The 26,324-nt window shown below is 41.6% G+C and overlaps 2 protein-coding genes across 8 annotated transcripts in view; both read right to left on the bottom strand.

Moving 5' to 3' along the window:
• CENPI (centromere protein I) overlaps nucleotides 1-9,686 on the bottom strand; it is a 56,057-nt gene extending 46,371 nt beyond the window's left edge. For all 6 annotated transcript variants that reach the window (XM_025275874.2, XM_025275876.2, XM_025275875.2 and 3 more), the window contains exons 1-5: nucleotides 9,573-9,686; nucleotides 7,597-7,829; nucleotides 6,605-6,730; nucleotides 2,025-2,143; nucleotides 1,632-1,739 (exon numbers count right to left, since the gene is read on the bottom strand). In XM_025275874.2, coding sequence (XP_025131659.2) covers nucleotides 1,632-1,739; nucleotides 2,025-2,143; nucleotides 6,605-6,730; nucleotides 7,597-7,816 — 573 coding nt within the window. In that variant the 5' untranslated portion in view covers nucleotides 7,817-7,829; nucleotides 9,573-9,686. The remainder of the gene's footprint in view (nucleotides 1-1,631; nucleotides 1,740-2,024; nucleotides 2,144-6,604; nucleotides 6,731-7,596; nucleotides 7,830-9,572) is intronic.
• A 1,807-nt stretch (nucleotides 9,687-11,493) lies between these two features.
• Nucleotides 11,494-24,662, bottom strand: TMEM35A (transmembrane protein 35A). 2 transcript variants are annotated; one of them, XM_044937556.1, is made up of 3 exons: nucleotides 24,421-24,662; nucleotides 23,808-24,040; nucleotides 11,494-13,328 (listed from the first exon to the last, which is right to left on the bottom strand). In XM_044937556.1, exons 2-3 carry the CDS (start codon nucleotides 23,925-23,927, stop codon nucleotides 12,915-12,917), a joined length of 534 nt encoding a protein of 177 aa, XP_044793491.1. In that variant the 5' UTR covers nucleotides 23,928-24,040; nucleotides 24,421-24,662; the 3' UTR covers nucleotides 11,494-12,914. The 2 variants fall into 2 exon arrangements, with proteins under 2 accessions (XP_044793491.1, XP_006051901.1); XM_006051839.3 differs by lacking the exon at nucleotides 24,421-24,662 and having other exon boundaries at nucleotides 23,808-24,376.
• Nucleotides 24,663-26,324: the final 1,662 nt, after the last annotated feature.

Raw genomic sequence — 26,324 nt, 5'->3', positions numbered from 1 at the left:
TCCTTTCCTCATGACAACTGTTGTGCTTTAATATGCAGAAGGGATTTATTTATACTTCCCATTTCATCAACAGAATATTAAAGATATGTCTCACAGGTTGAAGTTTAATATAATTAATGAATTAATCTTTATTGCTTCATTTGGGGCATTATTAAGTAAAACTTGCATTTTTGTTTTTTACTACAGTAAAGAACACAACAAACCCTTCTACAGTGTGGACTCACTGCCCTGAGTGTGTCAGAAGTTTTATCCATCATCAGTACAAATGTCAACACAGTGAAAATAGCTACTAACATCTTGATATCACTATAAAGATAATTTTAACCTCTGAGACCTCCTGAAAGTTCCTCAGGAAGCATCAAAGGATCCACAGAGCATATTCGAGAATTGCTAGTTTAGGATATCATCATCATGTCAGTCTCCTAACTAGTCTTCCTGATTCTAGCTTCCATCCTAATTCATAATGTTTGGCATTATTAGATACAACTTCCTACAATGTTGCTTTCAACATGTTCTGTCCCAAGTTTTTCAGTGATTTCCCCACTGGATAAAGTTCAAATTCCTTACCATCATATTTAAAGACCACTACAATTTTTCCTCACCCAATTTTTTCAGCCTTATCACCCACCACTGCCCGACATCAAATGTAATTAAGTCAGTCTGATCTGTTTAAGGTTTCTTAAAACACAATTTACAACTTTTGCTTGAAATATTCCTGTCATATCAAACATCAAATCTCAAATCCTACTCCACCTTCATGGCCCAGTTCAATGCCCACATACTTTATGATGCTTTTTCTAATCACTCTGGTTTACAGTGTTCTTTTCTTCCTGGAAATATCACAGCAATTACTATCCTCACATTAACATACACTGTCTTTGATAACAGAACTTATGCATTGTCATTTAACTTTATGTGCTTTTCTTAGTCTCTGAAATAGATTACAAACCCCTGGAATATAGAAACTCTCAGCTAATCTTTGAATCTTCTACACTGTCTCATATAATGCAACAAACATAGTCAATTTTTGAAAATGAAATCAATAAATTAATTCCCTCCCTTCCCCAAAGCAAGAGAAGTTCTGTTAGATGAATGGTTCACACGGTCTGTGAACTACTGATGGTCCTTGAAAAACTTCCAGGTGGACAGTAGATTGATTTCTTAGTTATTAATGCTTTCAATGGGACTAATTATGCTATTTAATCAAAATCAGTCCACTGGCATCTCATGAAAAGTAATCCTCTCCTTCTCATTAATTCTGATGAGGTTTTCACAGTGTTAATCAAGAAACTGTAGAATAAGTGACCCAAAGGACCCTGTTGAAGTGGTTTAAAAGGGAAAAGATGGCAATCATTGCTCTAGATCAGCAAAGAGACTCCAATGTGAACTCAATTCTATCTGTAACAATTATTTCCTTAAAAGAAGATAAAAAGCAAATGTGGGGAAAATTTCATTTGTTAATCTGAGAGACGGGTATAACAGTGTTTGTTATGCTACTCATTACACTTTCCTGTTTCATACATTTTAAAATAAGTAAGGAAAGTTGTTTGGCACTTTGAAGCACATATGGTGCATCGATATACAAGCACGTACCACTGATCAATGCATAATGCTGTTCAATTTTTACTTACCAGTGCATCATCTTGCAATGAAGCAAAAAAGAAGCCATAGAGCAAGTTAATTTGCTCCTTGTGATCAATGAAGTCAAACATTGCAACCAGCCAACGATAAAAAAGCACCTATTGAGAAACAAAATGCTTATCTTTAGAGAAATATAACTGGCACAAAAGAGCTTAATTACCCCCCTCAGGACTGTTTTAGAAGCCTCTAGCACAAAGAAGGATAATAGATTTTATTTCTCAGTAAAAATTTCTATTTGAACAGAGTTCTTGCATCAAGCTTTATTGTTCCAAAACTACAAGCTTTGCACAAAAGGCCACTGCCATTACTTCATAAGTGGCTCTTCCTTGCCAGCCCTTAAGTGGCTCTGAAGGACTTATCATCAAAGTGTTTAAAAAAATTACCTTGGTGCTACCAGAACACTTGCCAGCACAAAGCCAGGAGACCGCCTTAACCACAGAATCTTCTGATATTAGAGTTGCTGGAATCATACACTTGAATATCCGAGTGTTTACAGCACTCCCTAGAAAGTAGACAAAGTCCAAATTAAACTACATTTTAGGGTCTTGATTGTCCCTTCACTGTAATTAACTCTTGGTCCTAAAACTTTCACTTTACGTTGAAGGCAATAAAGTAATATTCAATAACTCTTATGGCAAAGGCAATGGCAACCCACTCCAGTACTCTTGCCTGGAAAATTCCATGGATGGAGGAGTCTGGTGGGCTACAGTCCATGGGGTCCCTAAGAGTTGGACACGACTGAGCGACTTCGCTTTCACTTTTCACTTTCATGCATTGGAGAAGGAAATGGCAACCCACTCCAGTATTCTTGCCTGAAGAATCCCAGGGACGGGGGAGCCTGGTGGGCTGCCATCTATGGGGTCACACAGAGTCAGACATGACTGAAGCGACTTAGAAGCAGCAGCAGCAGCAGCAATAACTCTTATCATCATTACAAAGCATAGTTTGAAACAAAAATGTACCTTTAACTTCTAATAGAAACTATAAAGCAAATTCTTTGGCTCTAATATTTCTATCTAACAATGGAGGATGAATACAGGATCTCTTCTTGGAAGGATGAAAATGTTTCGACATTAGATAGTAGTGATAATTGCCCAACTCTATGTGCTGTGCTTAGTTACTTAGTCATGTCCGACTCTTTGCAACCCCATGGACTATACAGTCCATGGAATTCTCCAGGCCAGAATACTGGAGTGAGTAGCCGTTCCCTTTTCCAGGGGATCTTCTCAACCCAGGGATCAAACCCAGGTCTCCCACATTGCAGGTAGAGTCTTTACCTTCTGAGCCACCAGGGAAACCCAAGAATACTGGAATGGGTAGCTTATCCCGTCTCCAGGGGATCTTCCTGACCCAGGAATTGAACCAGGGTCTCCTGGATTCCAGACGGACTGCATTGTAGGCAGACCTGGGAAGCCCACCCAACTCCATGGATATGCTTAAAAAAAAAAAAAAAAAAAGAACAAAACCAACCCCATATGCTTCCAAAGGGTGAATTTTATGGTATGTGAATTACATCTCAAAAATAGTGTTTTACTCCTAGGAAAATTTAAAGGACTTTTTAAAATGGCATAATAGATTCTGATTTATTTAAATCTCCTGAAAGACATCTTACATCAGCTGCTACATTTAAGAATAGATAGATTCATTTGTATTCTCCATCCATGCCCCAAAAGTGGAAAGGATACCAGAATGAAACAACTACCCTATTAGCTGGTAGTATTGTCATTCTATATTGGTCCAATCTTTCCATCATTCTCTGGCTTCCATGCTATTCTCCCATCTGCTAATAGAAGTGATGTGACCAGTAGCTTTGTCTTAATATACACCCTATATCAGCTTCTGCTTATTCAATAATTTTATATATACATACATTATCAATTTTTATATTTAAACATTGTTTTATTTGCATTATACTGTGGTGATCAGAACCATTCACTGAAAAACTAGTGTTCTCAACTTCTCATACAAGTAGAAGCCACAACAGTATCTTGGATACATGTGTTTTTAACCAATGTTTTAAAGGCATTACAGTGTGGTAATCACATCCATTCAGTATAACACTATTCTCAATTTCTCCCAAGAGTAGCATTCTTAGAAATATACAGGTCTTTAAACACTGTCTTAAATGCACTACAGCATGGTGATCACATCCATTCACTAAGATAACACTGTTCTTAACTTCACCCATAAGTAGCATTCTCAGAAATTTCTTATACATGTCTTTTATTTTCCTACAGGTGCAGACCTCTTGTTTTTTTTTCCTTAGTAAAAATTGTTTATATTTAAGATGCACAACATGATGATATGATATAATCAGCCCTCCATATCCTCAAGTTCCACATCTGTGAATTCAACTAAACACAGAAAGTGTTCCTAAAAAATATTACATAAAGTTCCAAAAAGCAAAGCTTGAATTAGGCATACACAGGCAACTATTTACACTGCATTTACATTGTATTTACATTGTATTTACAGTTGTATCATTGGAAAAGACTTTGATGCTGGGAGGGATTGGGGGCAGGAGAAGGGGACGACAGAGGATGAGATGGCTGGATGGTATCACCGACTCGATGGACATGAGTCTGAGTGAACTCTGGGAGTTGGTGATGGACAGGGAGGCCTGGCGTGCTGCAATTAATGGGGTCGCAAAGAGTCGGACACGACTGAGGGACTGAACTGAACATGTAAACACCTGGCAGATACTGTATACCTATTATAGTAAAATGACTACTATAGTCAAGCTGATCAACATTTTATTTCCTTACATAGTTACCATTTTCTTCTCTGTGATAAGAGCACCTAAAGTCTATTCTCTTGCAAATTTCCAATATTCTATACAATATTACTAACTTTAGTCATCATGTTCTCTAGATTTACTTATCCCACATAACTACAACAATGTGTCTCATCAATTTCTACCCCATTATTTTGTGTTGAAAAAAGGAAGCAGTGATGGCAGGTAATGAATAATAAGAATAAAAATCTCTGCTTTCCACTCAGTGATTTCTTGTTTTTACCTCTCTTCTCCCCTATTCCCATCCCCCAATTCTTGTAAAGTTTATAACAGTCTGACCACTAATACTCTATACATATACCACATTCAAGGGGAGAATTCTATGTTGAATAGAGTCCTATATTGACTCTATTCTTACTTCCCAGTGACTTTTTAATTACTAAAGAGTACAAAGTCCCTTTGTACCTAATTATGACATTTCTAGCATACCTGCCCTTGAATATGCATTTCAACTTAGCAAAGGAGTTACATACAAAGATCTAATAGTGATGGGGGATATTATAAAAATAACTAAAAGGAGAAAAGCAATTAAGGAGGCTACCTTTAATATCTCTAAATTCCAGCTTAATAGAAAAGTGAAATTAGACTAGAAAGGGAGATTATTTTACAAATTGTTATATACAAGTTTCAAAGCCTGAGGCATGCATTTTTAAAAACACATGCATTTGCTACAAGACCTAGCAAACATCACAAAAACCTAATCGTTCATTTCTGAGATATCATAAAAGAAAAGAGAAATTCCAAAGTAGAAGACATCTGTATATTCTATACATGTTTTAAGGGGAGAAGGAATAGATAGAATTGTTCTCGATGGACACTAATTAGTTAAATATGAATTCATGGATATTTGTTAGAAGCAAACAATCTGAAACCACTTACAAGAAGACCAATTTTATTAGGTCAAATTTAACTTTCTAGGAAAACAGAGAGCACTAATCAGGTAAAAATAGAGAACTAAAATACCCAGAAGTCATATACTGAATTCAGCTAGTCATTCATTGTTTCTTTAAAATACACACACATACCCTTGCAAATGGCAACCCACTCCAGTATTCTTGCCTAGAGAATCCCATGGACAAAGGAGCCTGGCGGGCTACAGACCATGGGGTCGCAAAGAGTCGGACACAACTGAGGGACTAACACACACCCTTGCAAACATGATAGGATATGCACAAAGGAACCCAATATGCAAAATGGTATATTAAGTATCCAATTTTGATAGTTGTCTTAAAGAAAAAATGTAGAAAATCTGATAGCAGTGTAGTGCACTATAAACACTAGAAGGGGAATAAGGAGACCAGAGTTTCCCGGTTCTAGCTCTGAGATGAAGCAAGTCTCTTTAACCACTCTGGGCTTCAGTTGCCTCACATTTAAAATGAGAATGTTCAAGAGCTAAAATACTCTCTAAGTCTAAATTTGGATGAGGGTAGGTTAAAAGGTTCTTAAGTGAAAAGAATAATGGACAGATACTATTTCTTTCTAAGATTCCCCCCACCCCCATACAAATGAACTTAGAACAGAAAAGGAAGCATTTGCTCCAAAGAAAAAGCATCTTAATGGTTACAGCCACAGACACTGGAGTGGAGACAATATCAACACCAACTTGTTGTCACTGATAAGTGAAACTAAAGGCAATAAAGTACACTAGTGATCTCTTAATGTGCCTTCCAGCAACACTACTTAAACTATTATCTACCCTTCCTAACAGAAATACTAAAAATCACTTCTAAGCATTTGGTAACAAGAATCCATTTTAAAAATAAAAATGTGATAACTAGCCATTTTCAGCATATGCACATAGCAACTTTTCGTTAAGGTAGTTTCAATATAGTGAGTGAAAGTGAAAGTCGCTCAGTTGTGTCCGACTCTTTGCAACCCCATGGACTTCTGGGCCAGAAAACTGGAGTGGGTAGCCTTTCCCTCCTCCAGGGGATCTTCCCAACCCAGGGATCAAACCCAGGTCTCCCGCATTGTGGGCAGATTCTTTACCAGCTGAGCCACAATCGAAGTTTGGACATAAGAAAGGTCCATTTGTATAATCTTAGATTGGTTTTATGAAGAGAATAGGAAAAATATACAGTTCTTTAACTGCATCTGATTCCAACCAACAATGTAATTCAAATTCTGAAAGGCAAAACTAATGCTGAAAAATTTATCCCCGTGACATACCAAATTTGCCACTGAGTGCCACACTTAATAGAATGTCGATTCCTTCTGGAGCTAACCCATTCTTCCATGCCACATTTTCCACAGTTTTCAAGTGTTTCTCTTTATTCTGTGAAGTTTTAATGGGACCTGAAAGAGGAACAATAGCAAACAGTGAGGACTTTAAAACTCTCTCACTCCTCAGCCTCAACAGTTACAATTAGACTACTTCAAAGGAACAGCTTTATGTAAAAAAGAAAAAGTCTTTCTAAAAACCCTTCAAAGCCCTTACAACCCTAGAATATTTGACAGCAGGAAAACTGAGTCCTGCCCTGGTTTCTTTGCTCTAAACTAACTAAAGGCACCAAGACTAAGGTGTTTTCAATAACTAAGACAGTGGTTCACAAGCTTTCCTACACATTTGAATCACTTAGAGAGCTGCTGAAAAATTCCAATGCCCAAGTTGTGTCCCATACTAATAAAATCAGAAAATCTAAGAGTGGATGCCAGGCACTAGTGGTTTCTAAAGATTCTCGGGTAGGGGACTTCTCTGGTGGTCCAGTGGTTAAGAATCTGCAGTGCAATGCAGGGGACTTGGGTTCGATTCTCAGTCAGGAAACTAAGATCCCACATGCTGCAGAACTACTGAGACCTCGTGCCACAACTAGAGTCTGTGAAACGAAAGACCCCACATGACACAACAAAGATCCCGAGCACCTCCCGTGACAAAGCTGCATCCATGATGCGGTCAAATAAATCAATATTAAAAGAAAAAGATTCTGAGGTAATTTAATCCCAGTGTGCAACAGTTTGAAAACCACTCTGCTGGAACATTCTTTGCTGTTGTATCCCTAGTACCTAGCATACTGATATGTAGTTAAGTGCTCAATAAATGTCCATTAAATAAACAAAAATCATGAATGAGCAAAAATATGCTTTCCTTTAAAAATCCTTACCAAAAGAGTCTAGAAATTTTTCACAGGAACAGGCCTTACACAAGGAAAACAATCTCTTACCTTTCTCAAAGTATCTCAATGCTATCTGCAGAGCGTTTTCTGCTTGATCATCAGCACCTTCATAATCTTCCACAGTATTGTTCTGTCCACATTTTGAGATGCTCTTTGAGTCATTTAGGTCCTCTTTTACTCTCCAGGCCGAGAGTCTAGTCTGATAGCTACTACTATCCTGTGAAGTCCTCTTTTGTGCCCAAGAGTTAACTTTCTTTTGAGATGACATTACTGCACATGTTCTATACAAAAACAAGTGTCAAGGTGTCACTAACCAGCCAAACAGTCCCTCCCTTTTTACTCCAAAGACAGGGACCACACCTATCTGTACTCCCCACATTTAGTACAGAGCACCTAGCATACAAGCACACAATAAAAAATGACAGCAATCCAGGCAACAAAATCTATAGGTTAACTTTCTCAAAAAGCCCTTTGACTTAAAGAGGAACAGAGAGAAACAGCTCTCCAAGGTAACATTCACCAGCTGAACCGGCCCTGTGGGAGGGGGGATAAAAGATGGTAAAAGTACAGGGAACATAACAAATTCTCCTAAAATGGCTATATCACATAAGTGAGTCTAATACTAATTCATCTCATGAACTCAATGTTACTTTCTCCACTCCTATTTCTCTCCACTTTGCCTTGATTTTGCTTTTAATCTTTAATGCTTCCTGCCTTGTCAGTGCAAAGTTTGGTTGCCAAACTAAGGATTCTCAGAACAGAAACATGCCTCGCTAATTCACTTATTCAGTAAATAATTACTAAGCATCATCTATATGCCAAGCACAGTTCTACTTATCAGGGATAAATAATAAAAGTCAAGGCCTCTGCTACAGTGAAACTTACAGGGGGTGGGATGGGGAGGCACACGAGTCAATAAATAAGTAAATAACTAATAGTGAACATAATATACAGTGGTGTGATTAAAAAAAGGGTGGGTGAGGTGACAGTGACAAGCTACTGTGGAACAAGTGTTCAGAGAAAGTCTCTCTGATGTGACCTTTAAGCTAAATTCAAATGCCAGGAGGAACCAACTATGTTAAGATCTGGTCAAAGAGTATTTCATGGAGAGGAAAGAGCAAGACATACTAAGATCTTGAAGCAAGGTCTTTGTGTATTAAAGAAACAGCAACACCACCAGTAAGAGGTGAGGATGAGTAGTGGCATGAAAGAGGTACAGAGTAGTGGGAGACAAAGTCAGAAAGGCAGACAGGGACTGCTATATTGGGGTTTGCCAACCAAAACAAGGAGTCTGGATTTTAAGTGTCATAGGCAACTAACTATAAAGGGAAGGGAAGAGTGTCAGAGAGGAAGTGATACTATCTGATTTAGGTTTTAAGATCGTTTTAGCTGCAGCGCAGAGAATAGAATGTCAGGGGTCCAGGAGTGGAAACAGACAATTTAAAAAGTTTAGCAAAGGGCCAGAAGAGATGTGACTGTGGTCTGAACCTGGCCTAAAGTGTAAACAGTAAGAGAGACAGAAGATGATTGCATTCGTGAAATGTTTTGGAAGGAGATTGATCAAAGCCGTAACAAAAGAATTGGATGAAGGGAAAAAGAGAGAAAGCCAGAATGACTTCTAAATTTGGGGCTGCAAATGGGAAAAATGAAAGGAATGGTCGTAATGACACTCAACCCCACCTCCCTTCAACAGATAAGGCCAGAGCAGGAAGGAGAGCAATATGTGTGTCTAGACCACCAGGAAGTTCCAGGTTGCCAGTTGTTTCCTCGGGTCCTACGTAAGAAGGGCGGGCGACCAGCTTCTGGCCCCTTCTGATGGAACCTTCCAATCGCTCCCCAAGAACTCCCCTCTCACAGCCTGTGTCAACAGGGAGCAAACCTGGCCGCGACCACGGACCCACTGGGCAGATTCCTGGTCTAGGGGAAACCCGACACCTTGGAGGACTGCCTTGCTCAGAAATCAGGAGATTAATTCTCTTCGGTACCTGGGCTCCCATTTTGCCGTGTGTTTAAAAGTACCTCACCTTATACACTCCGCGATCCCAAATCCTCCGGGTTCCAAACACCACCTCTCGGATTCAAATAAACTGGCTCCACCCCGCGCATGCGCTTCCACGGGGATGCGGGAGGCGGCGGGGCGGAGCCACGTGCTCTGCTGAAGCTTGATTGGTTGAGTCACAGCTCACTGGCGCGAGGCAGTGCGCGCGCTGACGCTGACGCAAACTCAATTCCTCAGAGCCGCGCGCCCCACCCGCCCGGGCCCGGGGACGCGCAGCAAGTCGGCGGTTGCTGCTGAAATCAGCTGATTGGCTGACGTTCCCCTCGTTCTAATATTGTTCGCATTCGTCACTGTGCGTAAAACAAAACGATTAGTGTCTCGGTTCTTGAATTTAACAAGACCACTTATAGCGATCCTTTTGCTCAGGCTGATTCCAAATGTCGGGACTTTGTAGGAAAATATGAAACTGCAAACTTCTCAATAAAGGCTGTTCTCCCTTGCTGGGCAAGAGAATTAAGCTAAAGGGCCTGAGACCTCTGAAGCTGTCTCTAGGAGGTGAGAGGAAAGGACAGCAGAATTTTACCGAGAATGGGCATGCATACCTTCGAGGGTTTGCTGGAAACGGCGTCTTGTATGTAGCTGGCCAATCAAAATGCAAAGGTTCCTAACTTTGAGGAATCGATGGACTTTACAGACACTGGCTAAAACAGCAACAAGGGCTTAGTCTGAGACCTGAGATTAGTCCCTGGTTTAATCTTCCTAGAGTGGGGAGTGGCGAGAAAAGATAAAAATTTAGTGACTCTCACAGATTTTTTTGAGGCCAAAACAACCCATAAACTGTAGGCAAAACTGTGGGAGGAAACTTTGCAATCTTAGGGAGAGATGAAGAACCAGATTATGTTGATGTATTTGGGAAAGACTACAGCAAAAATGTGAAAGTTGGACTGTGAAGAAAGCTGAGCGCCGAAGAAGTGATGCTGTTGAACTGTGGTGTTGGAGAAGACTCCTTAGAGTCCCTTGGACTGCAAGGAGATCCAACCAGTCCATTCTAAAGGAGGTCAGTCCTGGGTGTTCTTTGGAAGGACTGATGCTAAAGCTGAAACTCCAATACTTTGGCCATCTCATGCGAAGAGTTGACTCATTGGGAAAGACTGATGCTGGGAGGGATTGGGGGCAGGAGGAGAAGGGGATGACAGAGGATGAGATGGCTGGATGACATCACCAACTCGATGGACATGAGTTTGGGTGAACACTGGGAGTTGGTGATGGACAGGGAGGCCTGGCGTGCTGCAATTCATGGGGTCGCAAAGAGTCGGACACGACTGAGCGACTGAACTGAACAGCAAAAATTGTTATTTGACACATCTTACATGGTTTTCAAAGTACTTTCAAGAACTGGTGTTTAATCATGCATGAGAACGGACTTCAATATTTTCTATGATAGCTGCTCTTCCTTATCTAGTAAAACTGAAAAATTCTTGAGACACATTTTCATAATTTTAATCATTTCATAGACTCATATGTAAATTGGAAAGAATTTAAGCCTTCAATCACCTTGTTTTTGTAAATGAAATTGGGGCCCTGAGTGGTAAAATAATTTGCCTAATGTGACAAGTCTGTGGCACTGGAATTTGTGCAAGTTTGTGGGTACATATATATTCATCTGCAATTTTTTTGTGTGAAATCATTCTTCAACCTTCCCTTGGCACCACCAAACCTGGGAATTGTATTGAGATCTTAATTTTGTGGCTTTCTGTTTCATGTGCTGACATCACAAAATTGTGAGGAACTTAAATGAGATTAGAAAGTTTGTAACCTGACTAGTATATTATTGTACTCCCCCTTGTCTTTATTTTCCTCCCACATCCACTCAAAAATAAAACAGCCTGAATCCCATGATATGACCCTTTCTTTCCAGACTTTCATTATTTGTCCAGACTATTTCCTCCAAACTTCAAAAATGTTTATTTTGAAAGAATGAGAGAAATAAGACAGAGAGGTATCAATTAACAAGAACAATGACACTGAAGAAAATACATTAATTTGTACTCCCCACGCACAACACCCCCACCCCTTTCCCCATCCCTGGCACAATGATATTTAAACCATCAGAGCACATCTAACAAGGAGAAGCAGCAGTATATAATGAAGAAAGCAAATTTTCATACTGCTCAATCCGACTAACCCATATTGAATGTCCTTCCCCCAGCTAAACTCCACCCACTGAAAGAGGTGTAGTAGAGGAGACAACCATGGGGGTAACTTGGATCTCTGCTTACACTAGCAAAGTTCAGTGAAAATTCAGTAAGAATAGTGAATCTGATTGGCAGGAAAGACTGGATACAGCTCCTCTGTCAAATTTCAGATGATTGAAGAGAACAGCTAGAGTTGAAGAGTCACAGACTTGTAACAGGACTAATCTTTGCTCCCTCAACTGCAACAGTGGAGCAGCTGCCAAATCCTGGTTAGCTGCTGAGAATAGTGGAAATGAGGCAGCTTTTGGCTTAAGAAAATCCAAAACAGATGTCTGATAACAAGTTTATTGTTTCAGTTTCCAACTGTGAATAAAGGAGCTTAGTAGGCTGGACTCCGACAAAGGCAAGGTGAAACTTCCAATTTTATCACTTGAAGAATTAGACTATCTACTGACTGCATTATTTCCCTTATTTTAATTAAACTCAATATGGAGTATTTACAATTTAAACAACTTTTAAAGTAGAGGTTAATTCATTTTATGTGTAACTCAGTGTCTCAAATTGAAGGAACTTTTTCCTAAAGCGGGAGGTTTAAGTTTTCAGCTTAATCTAGTGAGGCATCCCTGTATCCCATGGGAATACATAGTTTGTTTTATACCAAGAAGTAAGTGGGATTCTCTTTATAGGAGATTTGTTTTATTCTGCCTTTACTAGAATCAGTCTATAAAGGAAAGGATACCTATGCAGGATTAGTTCAAGATCAGAGCCTTTTCCTTCACACACGCATGCGAACACACACATACACACACACACACACACACACACACACACACACACACACAGTAAGTAACGTTTACCCACACATAATCTCACAGTCACATGCTTGCTGGAATCCATCTCACAAATACACTTCAATAGTTAGCCATATACATGTACATGCAGCAAGATGTGAGAGTTGCCCCAGAGTGATTAAAGGTGGTGCACACACGTCTATGTGGGGAGGTCATTTTAGGGTATAGGTGTACACAAGCCAATAGGACCATCAACTTGCAGGTTATATGTGTCCCTTTTCCCCCAAGATAAATAAATCAAATGAAAAACACACACTGACATCTTCCTGGGTGTCATGGAGGCAACTGCCTGGAAGGTCCATTTTTTGCACTTCTGCTCTCCTACGACAATTTCATTTTGCCCTGAGGGGCCTTCTCGTATAAGGACGGCTGCTCCTCGGTATTCCCGGCATTGCCGTCACTCCCCGCATTCCCTGGTGGCGAGGATTTCTTCTCAGAAGACCGGTCTTCAGGCTTGCGGGCAATCAGCAGGCGGCAGGTGAGCAGGATTCCAAACACCAGGGCATGGGCGTAGCGTTTGAGAGGATCACCGACTAGCTGGTGGAAGAAGAGGACCGCCAACACCAGCAAGAGGAGGAAAAAGTTGGCCACATCTTTGGGACGCCCAGGCACAAGAGTCATGACAATGCCACAGGCCACCTCAAGAGCACCAATGCTTTTGCGGAGGAGAATGGAATTGATCCCCATTTTCTTCAGCAGAGGGAGGGCTCGCACATAGCTCTTGTAAGCACGTTTCTAGAGTGGAATATCATAAAGAAATAAATCGCTGCATTAACCATGATTTTACCATTAGAATGAAGAGCACACAAGCAAGGTCCTTCTTCCCCACTATTCCCTTTCCACACCAGTCAAGGGTGTCCTGTTCTTTGTTTACCATGTCCCCTAAATAAAAATCTTATAATAAAGGGAAAAAAGCAAGCAATCTGCTGAGATCCTTGTGATTTAATCCTTAGTAACACCATCAAAGGTAACAGAATTTGACTTTATAGTTTAAAAACACTTTTTTTCTGCCAAACCGAGTGTCAGCACTGGGGATTTGGGATCTTAGTTCCAGACCAGGGACCAAACCCAGGCCCCCTGCAGTGGAAACACCCTTGAAAAATATTTTTTTCTGATTATAAATCATAAACAACATTAAGAATTTAAAAGAAAATTCACTGGGCCCATGAAAACTGGTACAGATTAGCCATATCCACATTTTCCAGTGCCTGCTGCTACTGCTGCTAAGTCACTTCAGTCGTGTCCGACTCTGTGTGACCCCACGGATGGCAGCCCACCAGACTCCCCTGTCCCTGGGATTCTCCAGGCAAGAACACTGGAGTGGGTTGCCATTTCCCTCTCCAATGCATGCAAGTGAAAAGTGAAAGTGAAGATGCTCAGTTGTATGCGACCCTCAGCGACCCCATGGACTGCAGCCTTCCAGGCTCCTCCATCCATGGGATTTCCCAGGCAAGAGTACTGGAGTGGGGTGCCATTGCCTTCTCTGTTTCCAGTGCCTACTTTGTCCAAACGCAGATACATATGAGCAACAACAAAAATGAAACAAGACAATCAAGCCTCACTAATTTGGACTTCCCCAATTTGGAATTTTTGATAATTCAAAAAATATCTGAGTCGGAATTTACATTTGTGGAATCTGTAAATTTTTTTTAAAAAGTGTGCTAAGCAAATAGAAAAATTTAAATTTATGCAAATGTTAGCCCCTTATATATCTTTAAGATATAGTAAGCCAAAAATCATTCTTATGGTCATTGACATAAATCCCTGGGCTTTTACAAGGCACTGATTAATTTTAATTCAGTAAACACTTATTGAATACCTATTATGGATTATGTAATGGAGATATAGAGATGAATATAACAGGGTCAAGAAGCTGTCGTTCTAGGTGGGGGGAAACATGCATAAAAACATCATGGAAGCAGCATGGTTAGTGGTATATAATAGAGTACTGTATAAGGTCTAATTGTAGCCCAAAGGCAGATATCATGGAACAAAGAAGGGAGGCACTGGTTATATTACAAAGTAATAGAATTTTACTGACCTTAGAGTAATAGATAATAATATTTTTCACTATTCAGATGGATCCAATCCTCATCTTGTAGTAAATTGATGAGATTTTATCAAATCTGTTTTTTCCTGGTTTTGCCCAGTACTTTGTTTTCATGAAGTATCCATTAATTCATTCAATATTTATTAAGCACCTCCTTGTGCTAAGCATTGTGCTTGGTACTCTGGATACAGATTTCATTCAAAAGCCTTGCCTTCCTGAAGTTTGCACTTATAGGAAGAAAAGTTGTGGAAGTACATAAATACAATGTAGCATTATGGTCGTAGGTACAGTGGAGATGCACTGGAGTGGTCAAATTTCCCTAGATGGGGACTGAGAAAAGCTAGAATGGAATCTTAAAGAAGAGCAGGTGTTTTGAGAATCAATAAGGGAAGGGCAGTGCAGGCAGAGGAAGCTAGATGAGTAAAGGCCCTGAAGGACATAATAGACTGGTGTATTTCAAACACTGCCCCAGCTCAGCATAGGTTGGGGGAGGGAGAGGTAAGGGGGAGACATGAGACAGAGACGACAGATATGAATCAGATCATAGAGTGTTGCATTGTGGAGCTGGACTTTATCCTATAAGCCAAGAGAACAACATAATTTGCTTTTAAGGAAGATCTCTCTGGAAGTAGCATCATGGATGGATTGGGAGAGGTATGCCTGGAAGTGAGGAGATCAGGTGAGAGACCTGGACTAGAGTAATGACAATAAGGATAGAGGGAAGGGATGGAGTCAAGGATACTTTGAATGCAAAGTCAATAGGAATTGATGTTTTATCAGATGTGGCCATGGAGGGAAAGGGAGAAGTCAAGACTGCATATGGAAGAAGAGGGGGAAGAGGCAAGAAGGAATGAGGAACTCAATTTGGAGTTTTTTAGTTGAAGTTATCTCTAAGACATCTCTAAGTGGAGCTGTCTCATAGGCAACTCAGTAATAGAGGTCTGGGGTAAAGATATAGAATTGATAGTCATCAGTATTCCCAGGTAGAATGTATACAGTGGGAAATTTTGTGTGACAGACATTTTAATAAGGGGAGGAAGAAGAGAATCCACAACATAGACAGAGGCAAGTGTGGTTAGAAAAGTAGGAGGCAACACAGGAGAGGTGGGGTCATAAGGGCCAAGAATTTTAAGAAGAGAATAGTCAAAAGCACCAGATGCAAGACAAATATTATAAGAATCAGGCAGAAAGCCAACTTGACCTGTCGGGAGCATCTGGTGCTTAGAATAATGTTCACACACTCTAGTTTGGAACAAATGTTAAGTCATTTCTCTAGTGAATGCACCTTTATTTCATGGACTAATTATCATGAGTGGCACAAGATAATCCTTTATGAGTACTGTTTTAAGATCCATGGTTTAGATTTTTTTTTTTAAAAAAAAGCATGGGTTTGGATTCAAACAGGCTTGACTTCAAATTCTATCTCTGTTACTTTCTAGTTGGGTGCCCCCTGGGCAAATTACTTGCTTCTCTGAGTCTCATTTTCCTGAGCAAAGCTGGGACTAAGATGAAATGAGTTAGGCTATGTCCCCTGAGTACAAAATTTAAGAAGGCACCAAAACACTCATTGATTAAGGTAAATAATATCCACACACACACAAAAAATCACAACTTTAAACAGAAGCAGGATCCAATTTTGCACTTATATGACCCTGCCTCACACCTCTTCCTAACACTGGCCCTGTCAGATCCTGTCTTAGTTGTCTTTATTTACCTTTATTTACCTCTGACTGGTTTGATCTCCTTGCTCACAGCATTCTCATTTTTGGTGTATCCTTGACTCTTGAAGCTTCCAAATAATTTGGGTTCCTTGGTAGCTCAGATGGTAAAGAATCTGCCTGCAATGTAGGAGACCCAGGTTTGATCCCTGGGTTGGGAAGATCCCCTGGAGAAGGGAATGGCCACCCACTCCAGTATTCTTGCCTGGAGAATCCCATGGACAGAGGAGCCTGGCAGGCTACAGTCCATGGGGTCACAAAGAGTGGACACGACTGAGCAACTTTCACTTCATTCACCTCTAGTACCTACCCTGTTACTGAGCATATAAGAAAACTCAAAGTATCAGTCCTTCCTCCTCCTTCTCATTTTAGGTTAAATCAGGGATTTTCAGAGAGAAATTAGGAGAGGTTGACCAGTAGGATGAGTAAAACTCAGGGTTTAACTGAGCTAGACACATATGGATCAGAGTTGAGTCAAGGGATAGGGCATTTTGTGGTTTCCTCTCACTATTAGCCTAGATGCCACCTGCTCACTCTCTGTCTCTCTACACTCTAGTGATGGTAGCAGGGGACATGAGGGAAAGAAATCTAGACCCAAGAGTTTTTCTTATCACTCTGAAGGTAGGACTTTTTCTAATTAGCAACACAAAGCTCCCCAAGAGGCAGATCCTAAATCCTAAGTGTAACCTTCTAACACAATAAACACAGGAAGCAGGATGATTTTCTTACAATCAGTTCAGAGTGAAGATTTCTAGATGGTGACTGAGTGGCTTCTGGAAACATTCCTTTGTTTTGCCTAGGGCTAAGCACCCATCATTGAAGAATAGATTTTTATCTATACTATAGTAGAATCTGTAGGCCAAATTCCAGGCCTTTAAATCAAGTTCCTATGACCTCGATGAACACTTTTCTCTCCATTTGGTGTAACTCCATATTACTTTTTCAGTTTATCTAACCTCTGGAACTGCAGCTGTGGATATTTGTATGCAGCAGTTGCCTCTTTCTTTCCTTCTTTTCTCAAGAGGAAACTGCATGTGGATAAGTCATTTCATCACATCTTTGGTTCAAAGCTGAGTAGGTACAGATAGCATCTCTTCTCCAGGACTCCAGACAGTTAACGTCTAACTTGTTAGAGATGGGACTCAGCTTGGATAGGGTCTTGACAGTATAGGAAGCCCTTTATTCTTTCTCCTGTGGAACAGGATAGAGACATCAAAAGTATCCTACTATTGCCAGCCCCCACAAGACTTGGGCCAGGTCACCTCAATTCTAATAGAAGGGTCACCTGTCTATAGTAATTAGATCTCTAAAGACTTTAATTGTTGTGACAGTAAGAATAAAGAGTTAACTGAGTCACTCTCTCAAAAGGCTCTCCCAGTTCACTTTGTTAGGTCTGTTTCTTTCTTGCAGACTTTGTATAGGTCTGTTTCTTCTTCATTGCCATGACCCAGACCCTGTAACCATAGTTTCCTTATAGTAAAAGGAGAGAGAAGGGTTTAGTCAACTTTTTCAAATACCTTTAGTCAAAGACAGTCATCCAGAAATATCCATATTAGCTAAATTCCAATTCTAGTTTTCCCCCTAAATTGCTTGGAGAAAATTAGTTAAGTATTGTATTACCTCAGTTTCCCCCCTTTTGAAATTAAATGAGCATTTTGGAGATTTGGTCAAAGAATCATAACATCATAGCATCAACCAAGGGCCACATACACGTATTTTATCATTACTGAAGCACACAATTAGAAATCCATATATTTGCAAGCCACAGTAATTACTTTAATGATAATAGCAATGTTCAAGCCCGTTCATTTGTATAGTATGAGATGGTATGATTCAGACATGAATCAAACGCATATGGAACCTTTCTTTAGTCATATCTTTTTGCTTTTTATCATTTAGTCTTCACAACACTCCAGGGTTCATGATCTCATATTAATTACATTAAACTTGAACACCTCACAACTGTCTAATAATACTCATCTTCGATTACAGTTAATTACCCATCCAAGCCAGCTAACAGGACAAAATGGGAAGAGAGGGCAAATAATTTGTTCCACTTTAGTTCACTTACACCAGTTAGGCAAAGGAAAAAAAAAAAAACTTGGCTAATATACTGTATAATTCCATTTATTTGTTGCTGTTCAGTCACTCAGTCATGTTTGATTATTTGCAACCCCACGGACTGCAACACGCCAGGCTTCCCTGTCCTTCACTATCTCCCAGAGTTTGCTCAAACTCATGCCCATTGAATTGGTGGTGCCATCCAACCATCTCATCCTCTGTTGTCTCCTTTTCCTCCTGCCTTCCATCTTTCCCAGCATCAGGGTCTTTTCCAATGAGTCAACTCTTTGCATGAGGCAGCCAAGTAAAAACAGTAAAACTAACTTATATTGTTGGAAGTCGGGATTTATGCAGGGAGTAGGTGTAGGTACTAATGGGAAGGGGCCATGAGGGAAGTTTCTGGGATGCTGGTCATGTTCTATTTCTTGATCTAGGTTACACAGGATTCTTAAAATTCCTTGAGCTGTACACTTAGGTGTACATTTCAGTATGTATGTTATACTTCAATACAATTTATAGGGGAAAACTATATGAAAGCAGAAGAGGGCATTGACAAAAATATATTTTGGCTAAAAACCTCAGTCTGGTTGCTATATTAGATCATAAAGGCTACATAAGTGCTGAAAAATTTACTGACTCAAGTATGATTTTCCTGAATCTCTGTAGGGAAAAAAAAAAGCCATATGTGAATCATAGATCATCTCTTAAATGCATTAAAAAGCCATCACATGCTTAATTGCCAAATATCATGTGAATAAAAACACCTTTTAAGCAGTTCTACTTTCCACTATCATATAATGTCCACCTAAAAAGGAAGCTGCAAGCCTGACCCTACTAACCAGAGTGGATCCCTCCCAGATTGCATCTAAGGGGAGAAGGGTGTGACTTCCACTCAGTCAAAAGTTGCTCTAAAACAAGCACAGTTGTTGGCCATTGGAGGCTACAAGCTCCCTGGCATAAATTCCAATGTAGTTTAGCTTAGGCTAGCTAGCTGTGTAAACTAAGCAGTCACTTCACATCTCAGGGTCAGTCGCCTCTCTGAGGGAATAAACGTATTGTACCACCTCAAAGAACAGTCTAAGCATTGGTAAATTACTATCTTATTATGTAGTTGGAATGCAATTAATAGTGTGATTGGAAGCATAAAAGATCACCTGTGGACATTAAATAAAACCCTAGGGAAATACTGAAGGGCATTTAACTACAAATAAGCAAATCATTCAAATCAACAACAAACCTTCCCTATGAGGGGCTGCAAAGAAGCTGCAAAGACTTGCCATGTCTTCTTCAGGGTCAAAAATCCTTTGGCTTCAATGTGACAGGATTTTTGGTGTTTTCTTACTGTTCCATTTGTGGCCCTTTGTGCGTGCAGGATAGAACCACTGCTAGTGAACCCCTGCTACAAAGAGCTGAATACCAAATAGAGAGCAAGTCAACCATTCATATGTTAAACTGCCTAGCAGCATTTCTGTACTGTCTCCCAATTCCAAGTGAATTAATGAAGGCACTTAGTCAAGGGAATGGTCGGTAGTGTTGCATTCACGTGGGATTTAGAGTACTCTATAGTGACACTTGCTAAATTGGGAGGAGGTATGGAGTGACACATACCAAACAGGCTATTCAAGAGAGGCATCCAGAAATTCTGCACGAGATCCACTATGCACTACCCAGCAGCAAGTGTAAGGTTTTCTATATTAGCTGATTGCATAGAGGTCTGTTCACCAACACATGTAAAAATAGCAACCTGCTCTTTTAAATGCCTGATTTCAATCCCTTAAACTGGTCCTTCAAATTAGTCAGGAAATCACTGCATAACATAGTGTCAATTATATCATCACCTGAACCCAGAGCATTTCTTGAACACCTACCATATTCATATATTGTACTAGATTCTTCCATATGCAACCTCAGTTAATATTTACAACAACCTCCTGTGGTAGGTATTATCCTCATTTTACAGATGAGGAAACTGAGGCAGACGTTTCAGGAGTGTCAGGTCTTGAACCCAAACCAATATGACTCAAAGTCTGTACTCTTTCCACTAACCTTTCCTGGCTTCCCCAGTAGAGACAGGAAAGAAGTTCATATCCATTTGTCTGTCTAGTTTTTAGCAGTGATTCTCCATGGACGGGATAACACCTAAACAGAACACTAATGGCTTTAGAACAACACCAACAACAAAAATAGTTGACAGAAGAACAAAAAAAAATACAAATTAAAAAAAATTGGTTTCAAAGTAAAATGAAACCCCAAAATATGGGATTGGGACAGTTGAACTGGTACCAAAAAAGGAGAAAGAATGTGCCACATATTTTCAAGAATCGGTCGTAAGTTCTGACATCCAAAAAAGCAGTTGTAACCATTAATGATTCCTCTACTGGGAATATTGAGTCACAGATTTGGTTTCTAATCTCTGCTCCAGCAGCAGCTTAGCCTAGCATCTTGGATAAGTCATTAAACTTGCCTCGTTTCTGTTTATCCATCAATAAAATAAGCATAACTTTAAAAAATGAATCTACCTCACTGAGATGTTTTAAAGAACAATCAAACAATAACAACAACAACAACACCTTGAGATTTTATATAAAAAGCCACTGCAGTCAATACATGACTAACTCCATCAATGCAGAGGAATCACTCCTCAATGGAAAACAGAAAATCCGAGATCATTATCCCAGCTGATCTCTGGTTGGAGTCCTGAGGGGCTGTAACCTGCTTCTAAGAGGCAAGAAATGACTTCTGAACTGCATCATCAAAAGCCAACCAGAGAAATCTGAAGGGTGGTGACCAGCCAAGACAATGCTACAATGACTCATTCATTTACCCAGCCATTCAACGAATATAAACTGAGCACCTTCTTTGTACTAGAACTGAATTGTCCCCCCTTTCTATGGGTTCAGCAATAAAGCTAGGCTGGCCCAGGCACAATGCAGTGGGCCCTATGCCAGAAAGCCATCTCTAGCCTGGGGCCTAATACTCAATACAGGAGAGAACTCTGGACAAGGGCAGTCTGAAAATTCTCCTTAAGCTTCTTAGTACTGTGATGTTTACCTCCCAGCTATAGTTCTTCCATTTCCTCCAGATGCCCTTAAGCACAGAATTGTGCATGCACGCGCGTGCACACACACACACACACACACACACACACACACACCCCGGCTTCCCAGGTAGCTCAGCTGGTAAAGAATCCGCCTGCAATGTGGGAGACCTGGGTTCAATCCCTGGGTTGGGAAGATCCCCTGGAGGAGGGCATGGCAACCCACTCCATTATTCTTGCCTAGAGAATCCCCATGGACAGAGGAGCCTGGCGGGCTACAGTCCATAGGGTTGCAAAGAGTCAGACACACACACACAATCATTCTGTACTGCTGTATTAGATTACACCTATTTAAATATCTTCCTTTGTATGATATGGAATCTTCATATATTCTGCCTTTCACTAGACCATAACAGACAGCTCCACTCCCTGGGAAGAAACCTACTGTAAACCCATTTGTGGCTGATCCTCCTCGTGAGCGCCTGCCAAGCTGATCGGAAGCTTCCTGGTGACTCCATCTTAGTTGGATTGCCTGCAGAACCTAACACTGTACTTAGGGTGCAGCTTGGATGGCCTCTAAAGCAGCTGAGCAGGGTCTAGGGAGACAGGGAGTACACTGAGAAAGGGTACTATGTCCCTACAGAAAGGCAAAGCTTAAATATACCTAAGGCACACACACACGAACATATAAATGTATGTATATATGAAAAGGAAAGAAAATCAAGAGCATATGCATTTATTTATAACCTAACGCCAAACTACTACTGCCAAGATAAAAATATAGTGGCAATTCCCCTCCACCCTTTCCCTCTGCCTTTGGTGGCTTCTGCTACCCCACCTCCTCTCCCCTCCCCTCTTCTCCCCAATGCAGGCTGTCTTGGATACTCAATTTGACCTGATTTCATTTCCATCTGGTCAAATGTTATGGGAGGAGAAAAGCGGGAAAGAGAAATGCATTAGGATTTGCCACTGGGGCTAGCCCTTGGTCCTTGAGTGTCAGCTGCCCTCCCTGACCCCAAGGTGATCCTGTGATGAGAGAGACATGGGAAACACAAGCTTAAACCCTGAGACTGAAGCCAGAGCTTCTTGCAAACATTTCCAAATATCTATGATTTGCCAGGCTCCATCCATTTGCAGCTCACGGTTGAGGGGCTCTGGAAGGCTCCGCAGTGAGCTCCAGGAGAGCGATTTATTCCTGTCAACTGTCATCGTGTGGGGCTATTCCTCCTTGCCTCAGCCCTAATGGGGAGTCCCTCTTGCCTCTTCTCTCCTCCTTTTTCTCTCCTAAGCTCCTTTCCTTCTTGACCTTGAGAGCCCAGTAATGGGTTTCCTCCCAGGACTGGAAGTCCGGCAGAAGCAAAGAGAAGCAGGTTCTCTTCAGCTGGGGTGGGGTAATGAAGAGGCAGAGTGACTGGAGGAGAAGCGAGAGAGCAAGAAAGTGCTGGAAACATCCCCTGTCATCTCCTTCCTACTCCACAGCCTGGGAACAAGTCCTCTTCACGCCCAGCTGGGGAGTGCAGCCCAGCCCCCAGGTTGCAGAGGAGATGTTTTGGTCAGTCACCTTCAGGTGATTTGAACTCTGCAGAGGGAAACCCTGCAGAGGGCCTGGCCTTGGGCATCCACAGGAGCCAAGATGGGGATTATGGACTATTTTGCGGGAGGGCAAAAGCAGACTGCAGATTAGCCCAGAAATAACACAAAATAAAATAAAACATCCAGCTTTCCCTTGAGAGAAGAAGCAGCAGGGTTTCAGTGACCTTTATTTGGGCCATGTCTGCTTTTGTCTCGAGGATATAGACACACGCCCAGGCGGCTAGGGGAATACCATCCGCTCCCCATCTGGGATGAGGGATACCATCTCCGCCCCTAAAAATTGCTTGTATTAGTAGCCCATTCGCCCTCAGCTCTTTCCTCCTTCCCTTTTGTTCTTCCCCAAGATAAATAAACTCTCCAGCTTGCTAAACTCTTAGCTCCAAGGGAAGCAATCAGACTTGCAGACTGGTTACCTGGACTTTGGTTGTGCTGGAAGGAGGAAAGGGCTCCTGCCGGTGACAGGTGTTACGCAGGTCTTAGCCCTCGGGTTTACTTGGGGGTGGAGGGTTTACTTGGGCAACCCCTCCCCCAACTGGCATTCAGTGGCTCCCAAACAGTTGTTCCCGGCTAGCCCACAAACGATCTCCCTTTCGTTCAGCTGCTCCTTCCCAGCTGCAAAGTTGTTGGGGAGAAGGGAGGGTCCGGGGTGGGGGTAGGGGTGAAAGGGCTGGGACCTTGGACCAAGGAGGAAAGAAGGGGAGAGGTACTCTCCATCCCTTGGAGTGTGCTCCTCATCACCCGTTGGCTTCACTTACCATCTCACTGTAGGCATCCTTGCTGAGCCTGGGGGTCAACTTGATAGTCCCCATGAAAACAAAGAAGAGTCCCAGGGCCACTGAGAGGGCCACGACGGTTACGGTTCTAGGGGATGCCATGGGGTCACCAAGGCAGGTCCGGACTAATCGTTCTGCTTTGCGCACCCTCTGGTCTAAAGCGCAGGCATTTAGCGCAGAGAGAGCTAGAGGGACACTGCGGAGGCAGCAGGCAGCTAGAATGACAAAGGGAGAGGAGGGAGCTCGAGGGAAAAATTGAGAGATCGAGATTCAACCTCTCTCACTACAACAATCGCTGGGTCCTAATGCCCTACGCTTGCTCCTCACTGGCCGGAAAGCACAGTCTCGAAATTAAACGAAGTCCCAAACTGAGGTAGAAACTTCAAGTCTTAAATGGGGAAATAGGTAGGTTATGTTGCGAATTCAGTCCCCGGGCTGCCTCTGAAATGAGGAATGAAGGAAGATCATTCTATCACTTCCCCCCAGGAGCACTTTCGATCTCTCTAGTTCTTTAATTATTCACTCTCCCTTTTCAGCCTCTCTCCTCTCCACTGTTCCTTCCTCTCTCCTTCTCTCCCCTTTTCCTTTCCCTCACCAAAACATGAGTCCTAGGAGTTGCTAGTTTCTGCAGTAGGTAACACTCGAGGACGAATCTGCAAAGTTTTCAGGCTTGATTGTTGCCAAAGAAAGCTTTATCTTCCTCTTCCTCCAAGTTTTTTCATGGCTCCTATTGCTCAGTGGTTGATTTCAGAGTTTTAAAATTGACATTTAAGGCCCTCCACATTTGGACCTCTGCCTCTCTTTGGAGGTTTGTGTGTTCAGTCGTGTCCAACTCTTTGTAACCCCATGGACTGTAGCCCACCAGGCTCCTCTGTCCATGGAATTTCCCAGGCAAGAATACTGGAATGGGTTGCCATTCCCTTCTCCAGGGGATCTTCCTGACCCAGGGATCAAACCCCCGTCTCCTGCTTGACAGGCAGATACTTTACCAATGAGCCACCTGGGAAGCCCCTTTGGAGGTTTATCTTCCAACAACCTCCACTGCCACCCCGTCTCCTTTCTACTCATGGTCCCATCCAAGCTGAGATGTCCCACCTCCCCTACATTCGCTTTCCCTGCTCGGTCACTCTTCATTAGCAATCAGCCTTTTCTTCAGTGCTACCTCCTCCATAAAGACTTCCCTGATGCGCTCCCAGCTGGATATGATTTCTCCCTCTGACTTCCTGTTCTAGTAACCAATATTTATTGGCTGTTAACTAAGTGCTAGACACTACCCTTGACTTGTATTAACTAATTTCGTCTTAACAACATCAGTGAGTTAGATGAGTTCCCATCTTATGGATGTGACATTGAGGCAAAGGGAAGTTAATTAAGTAACTTGCCCTAGAGTATATGCTAGTAAGTGGAGAAACAGAATTCAAACATGGGCAGTCATTTCCAGAGCCCAGGTTCTCAACCATTCATCTGCTGCCTCTCTATATAATATTTTGCATCATAAATATGGCACTTACCTGATACTGCTGAACGTTGTAATTACACACACAGATGCAACTTTTTGAGAGGCAGTGTTCATTAAGAGAGAGAGAACAGTCTGGAGTCAGACCCAGAAGGTCCAGGGTTTCAATCCCAGCTCTACCACTAACTGTAAACTTGGATAAGTCACTTATCTGAGCCTCCATTTCCACATTTATAAAATGTGAATGAAAATTCTACTTCAAAAGTTTGTTGTAAGAATTTTATGTTCATAAATTGCTTAGCACAGTGTCTAACACAATGAGACCTCAATGGATGTGGTTCTTTTCTTGCTTGTTCTGCTTTCCTAATCCACACTACAACTAGCTATGATTGTAAGCATTTAGATGGTAGGAATAGGACTTACCTGGTGGTCCAATGGTTAAGAATCCACCTGCTAATGCAGGGGACACAGGTTCTATTCCTGGTCTGAGAAAATTCCACATGCTGCAGGGCAACTAAGCCTGCATGCCCTAGAGCAAGTGTTCTGCAACAAGAGAAGCCATAACAATGAGAAGCCCGTACCTGCAACTAGAGAGTAGCCCCCACTCGCCTCAACTAGAGAAAATTCACATGCAGAAACGAAGAGCCAGCACAGCCAAAAATACCTAAATAAATATTTTTTTTTAAAGGTAGGAACAACTTCTGCATATCTCCCACAATACCTAGAACAACCCCTGTTGTGCACCAGAGCCTTATATATCTTGACTGGGAAAATTTTGATGAATTTAAATGCAGCTATTCTGGGGAGTGGGCTTCCCTGGTGGCTCAGACAGTAAAGAATCCACCTGCAATGCGGGAGACCTGGGTTTGATCCCTGGGTTTGGAAGATCCCCTGGAGGAGGGCATAGCAACCCACTCCAGTATTCTTGCCTGGAGAATCCCCATGGACAGAGGAGCCTGGTGGGCTGCAGTCCATGGGGTCACAGAGTCGGACACAACTGAGTGACTAAGCACAGCACAGCATGTTCTGGGGGAGTTTTAACA

The sequence above is a fragment of the Bubalus bubalis genome, chromosome X (assembly GCF_019923935.1).
Source record: "Bubalus bubalis isolate 160015118507 breed Murrah chromosome X, NDDB_SH_1, whole genome shotgun sequence".
Classification (NCBI taxonomy): domain Eukaryota; kingdom Metazoa; phylum Chordata; class Mammalia; order Artiodactyla; family Bovidae; genus Bubalus; species Bubalus bubalis.
This window is presented reverse-complemented; position numbering and strand designations above follow the sequence as displayed.

Coding starts and splice junctions, on each gene's coding strand:
- TMEM35A (XM_044937556.1), bottom strand. CDS start 23,927: ATGGCATCCCCTAGAACCGTAACCGTCGTGGCCCTCTCAGTGGCCCTG. Junction 13,329..23,807: donor AGGATGCCTACAGTGAGATG/GTAAGTGAAGCC, acceptor ATTCCACTCTAG/AAACGTGCTTACAAGAGCTA.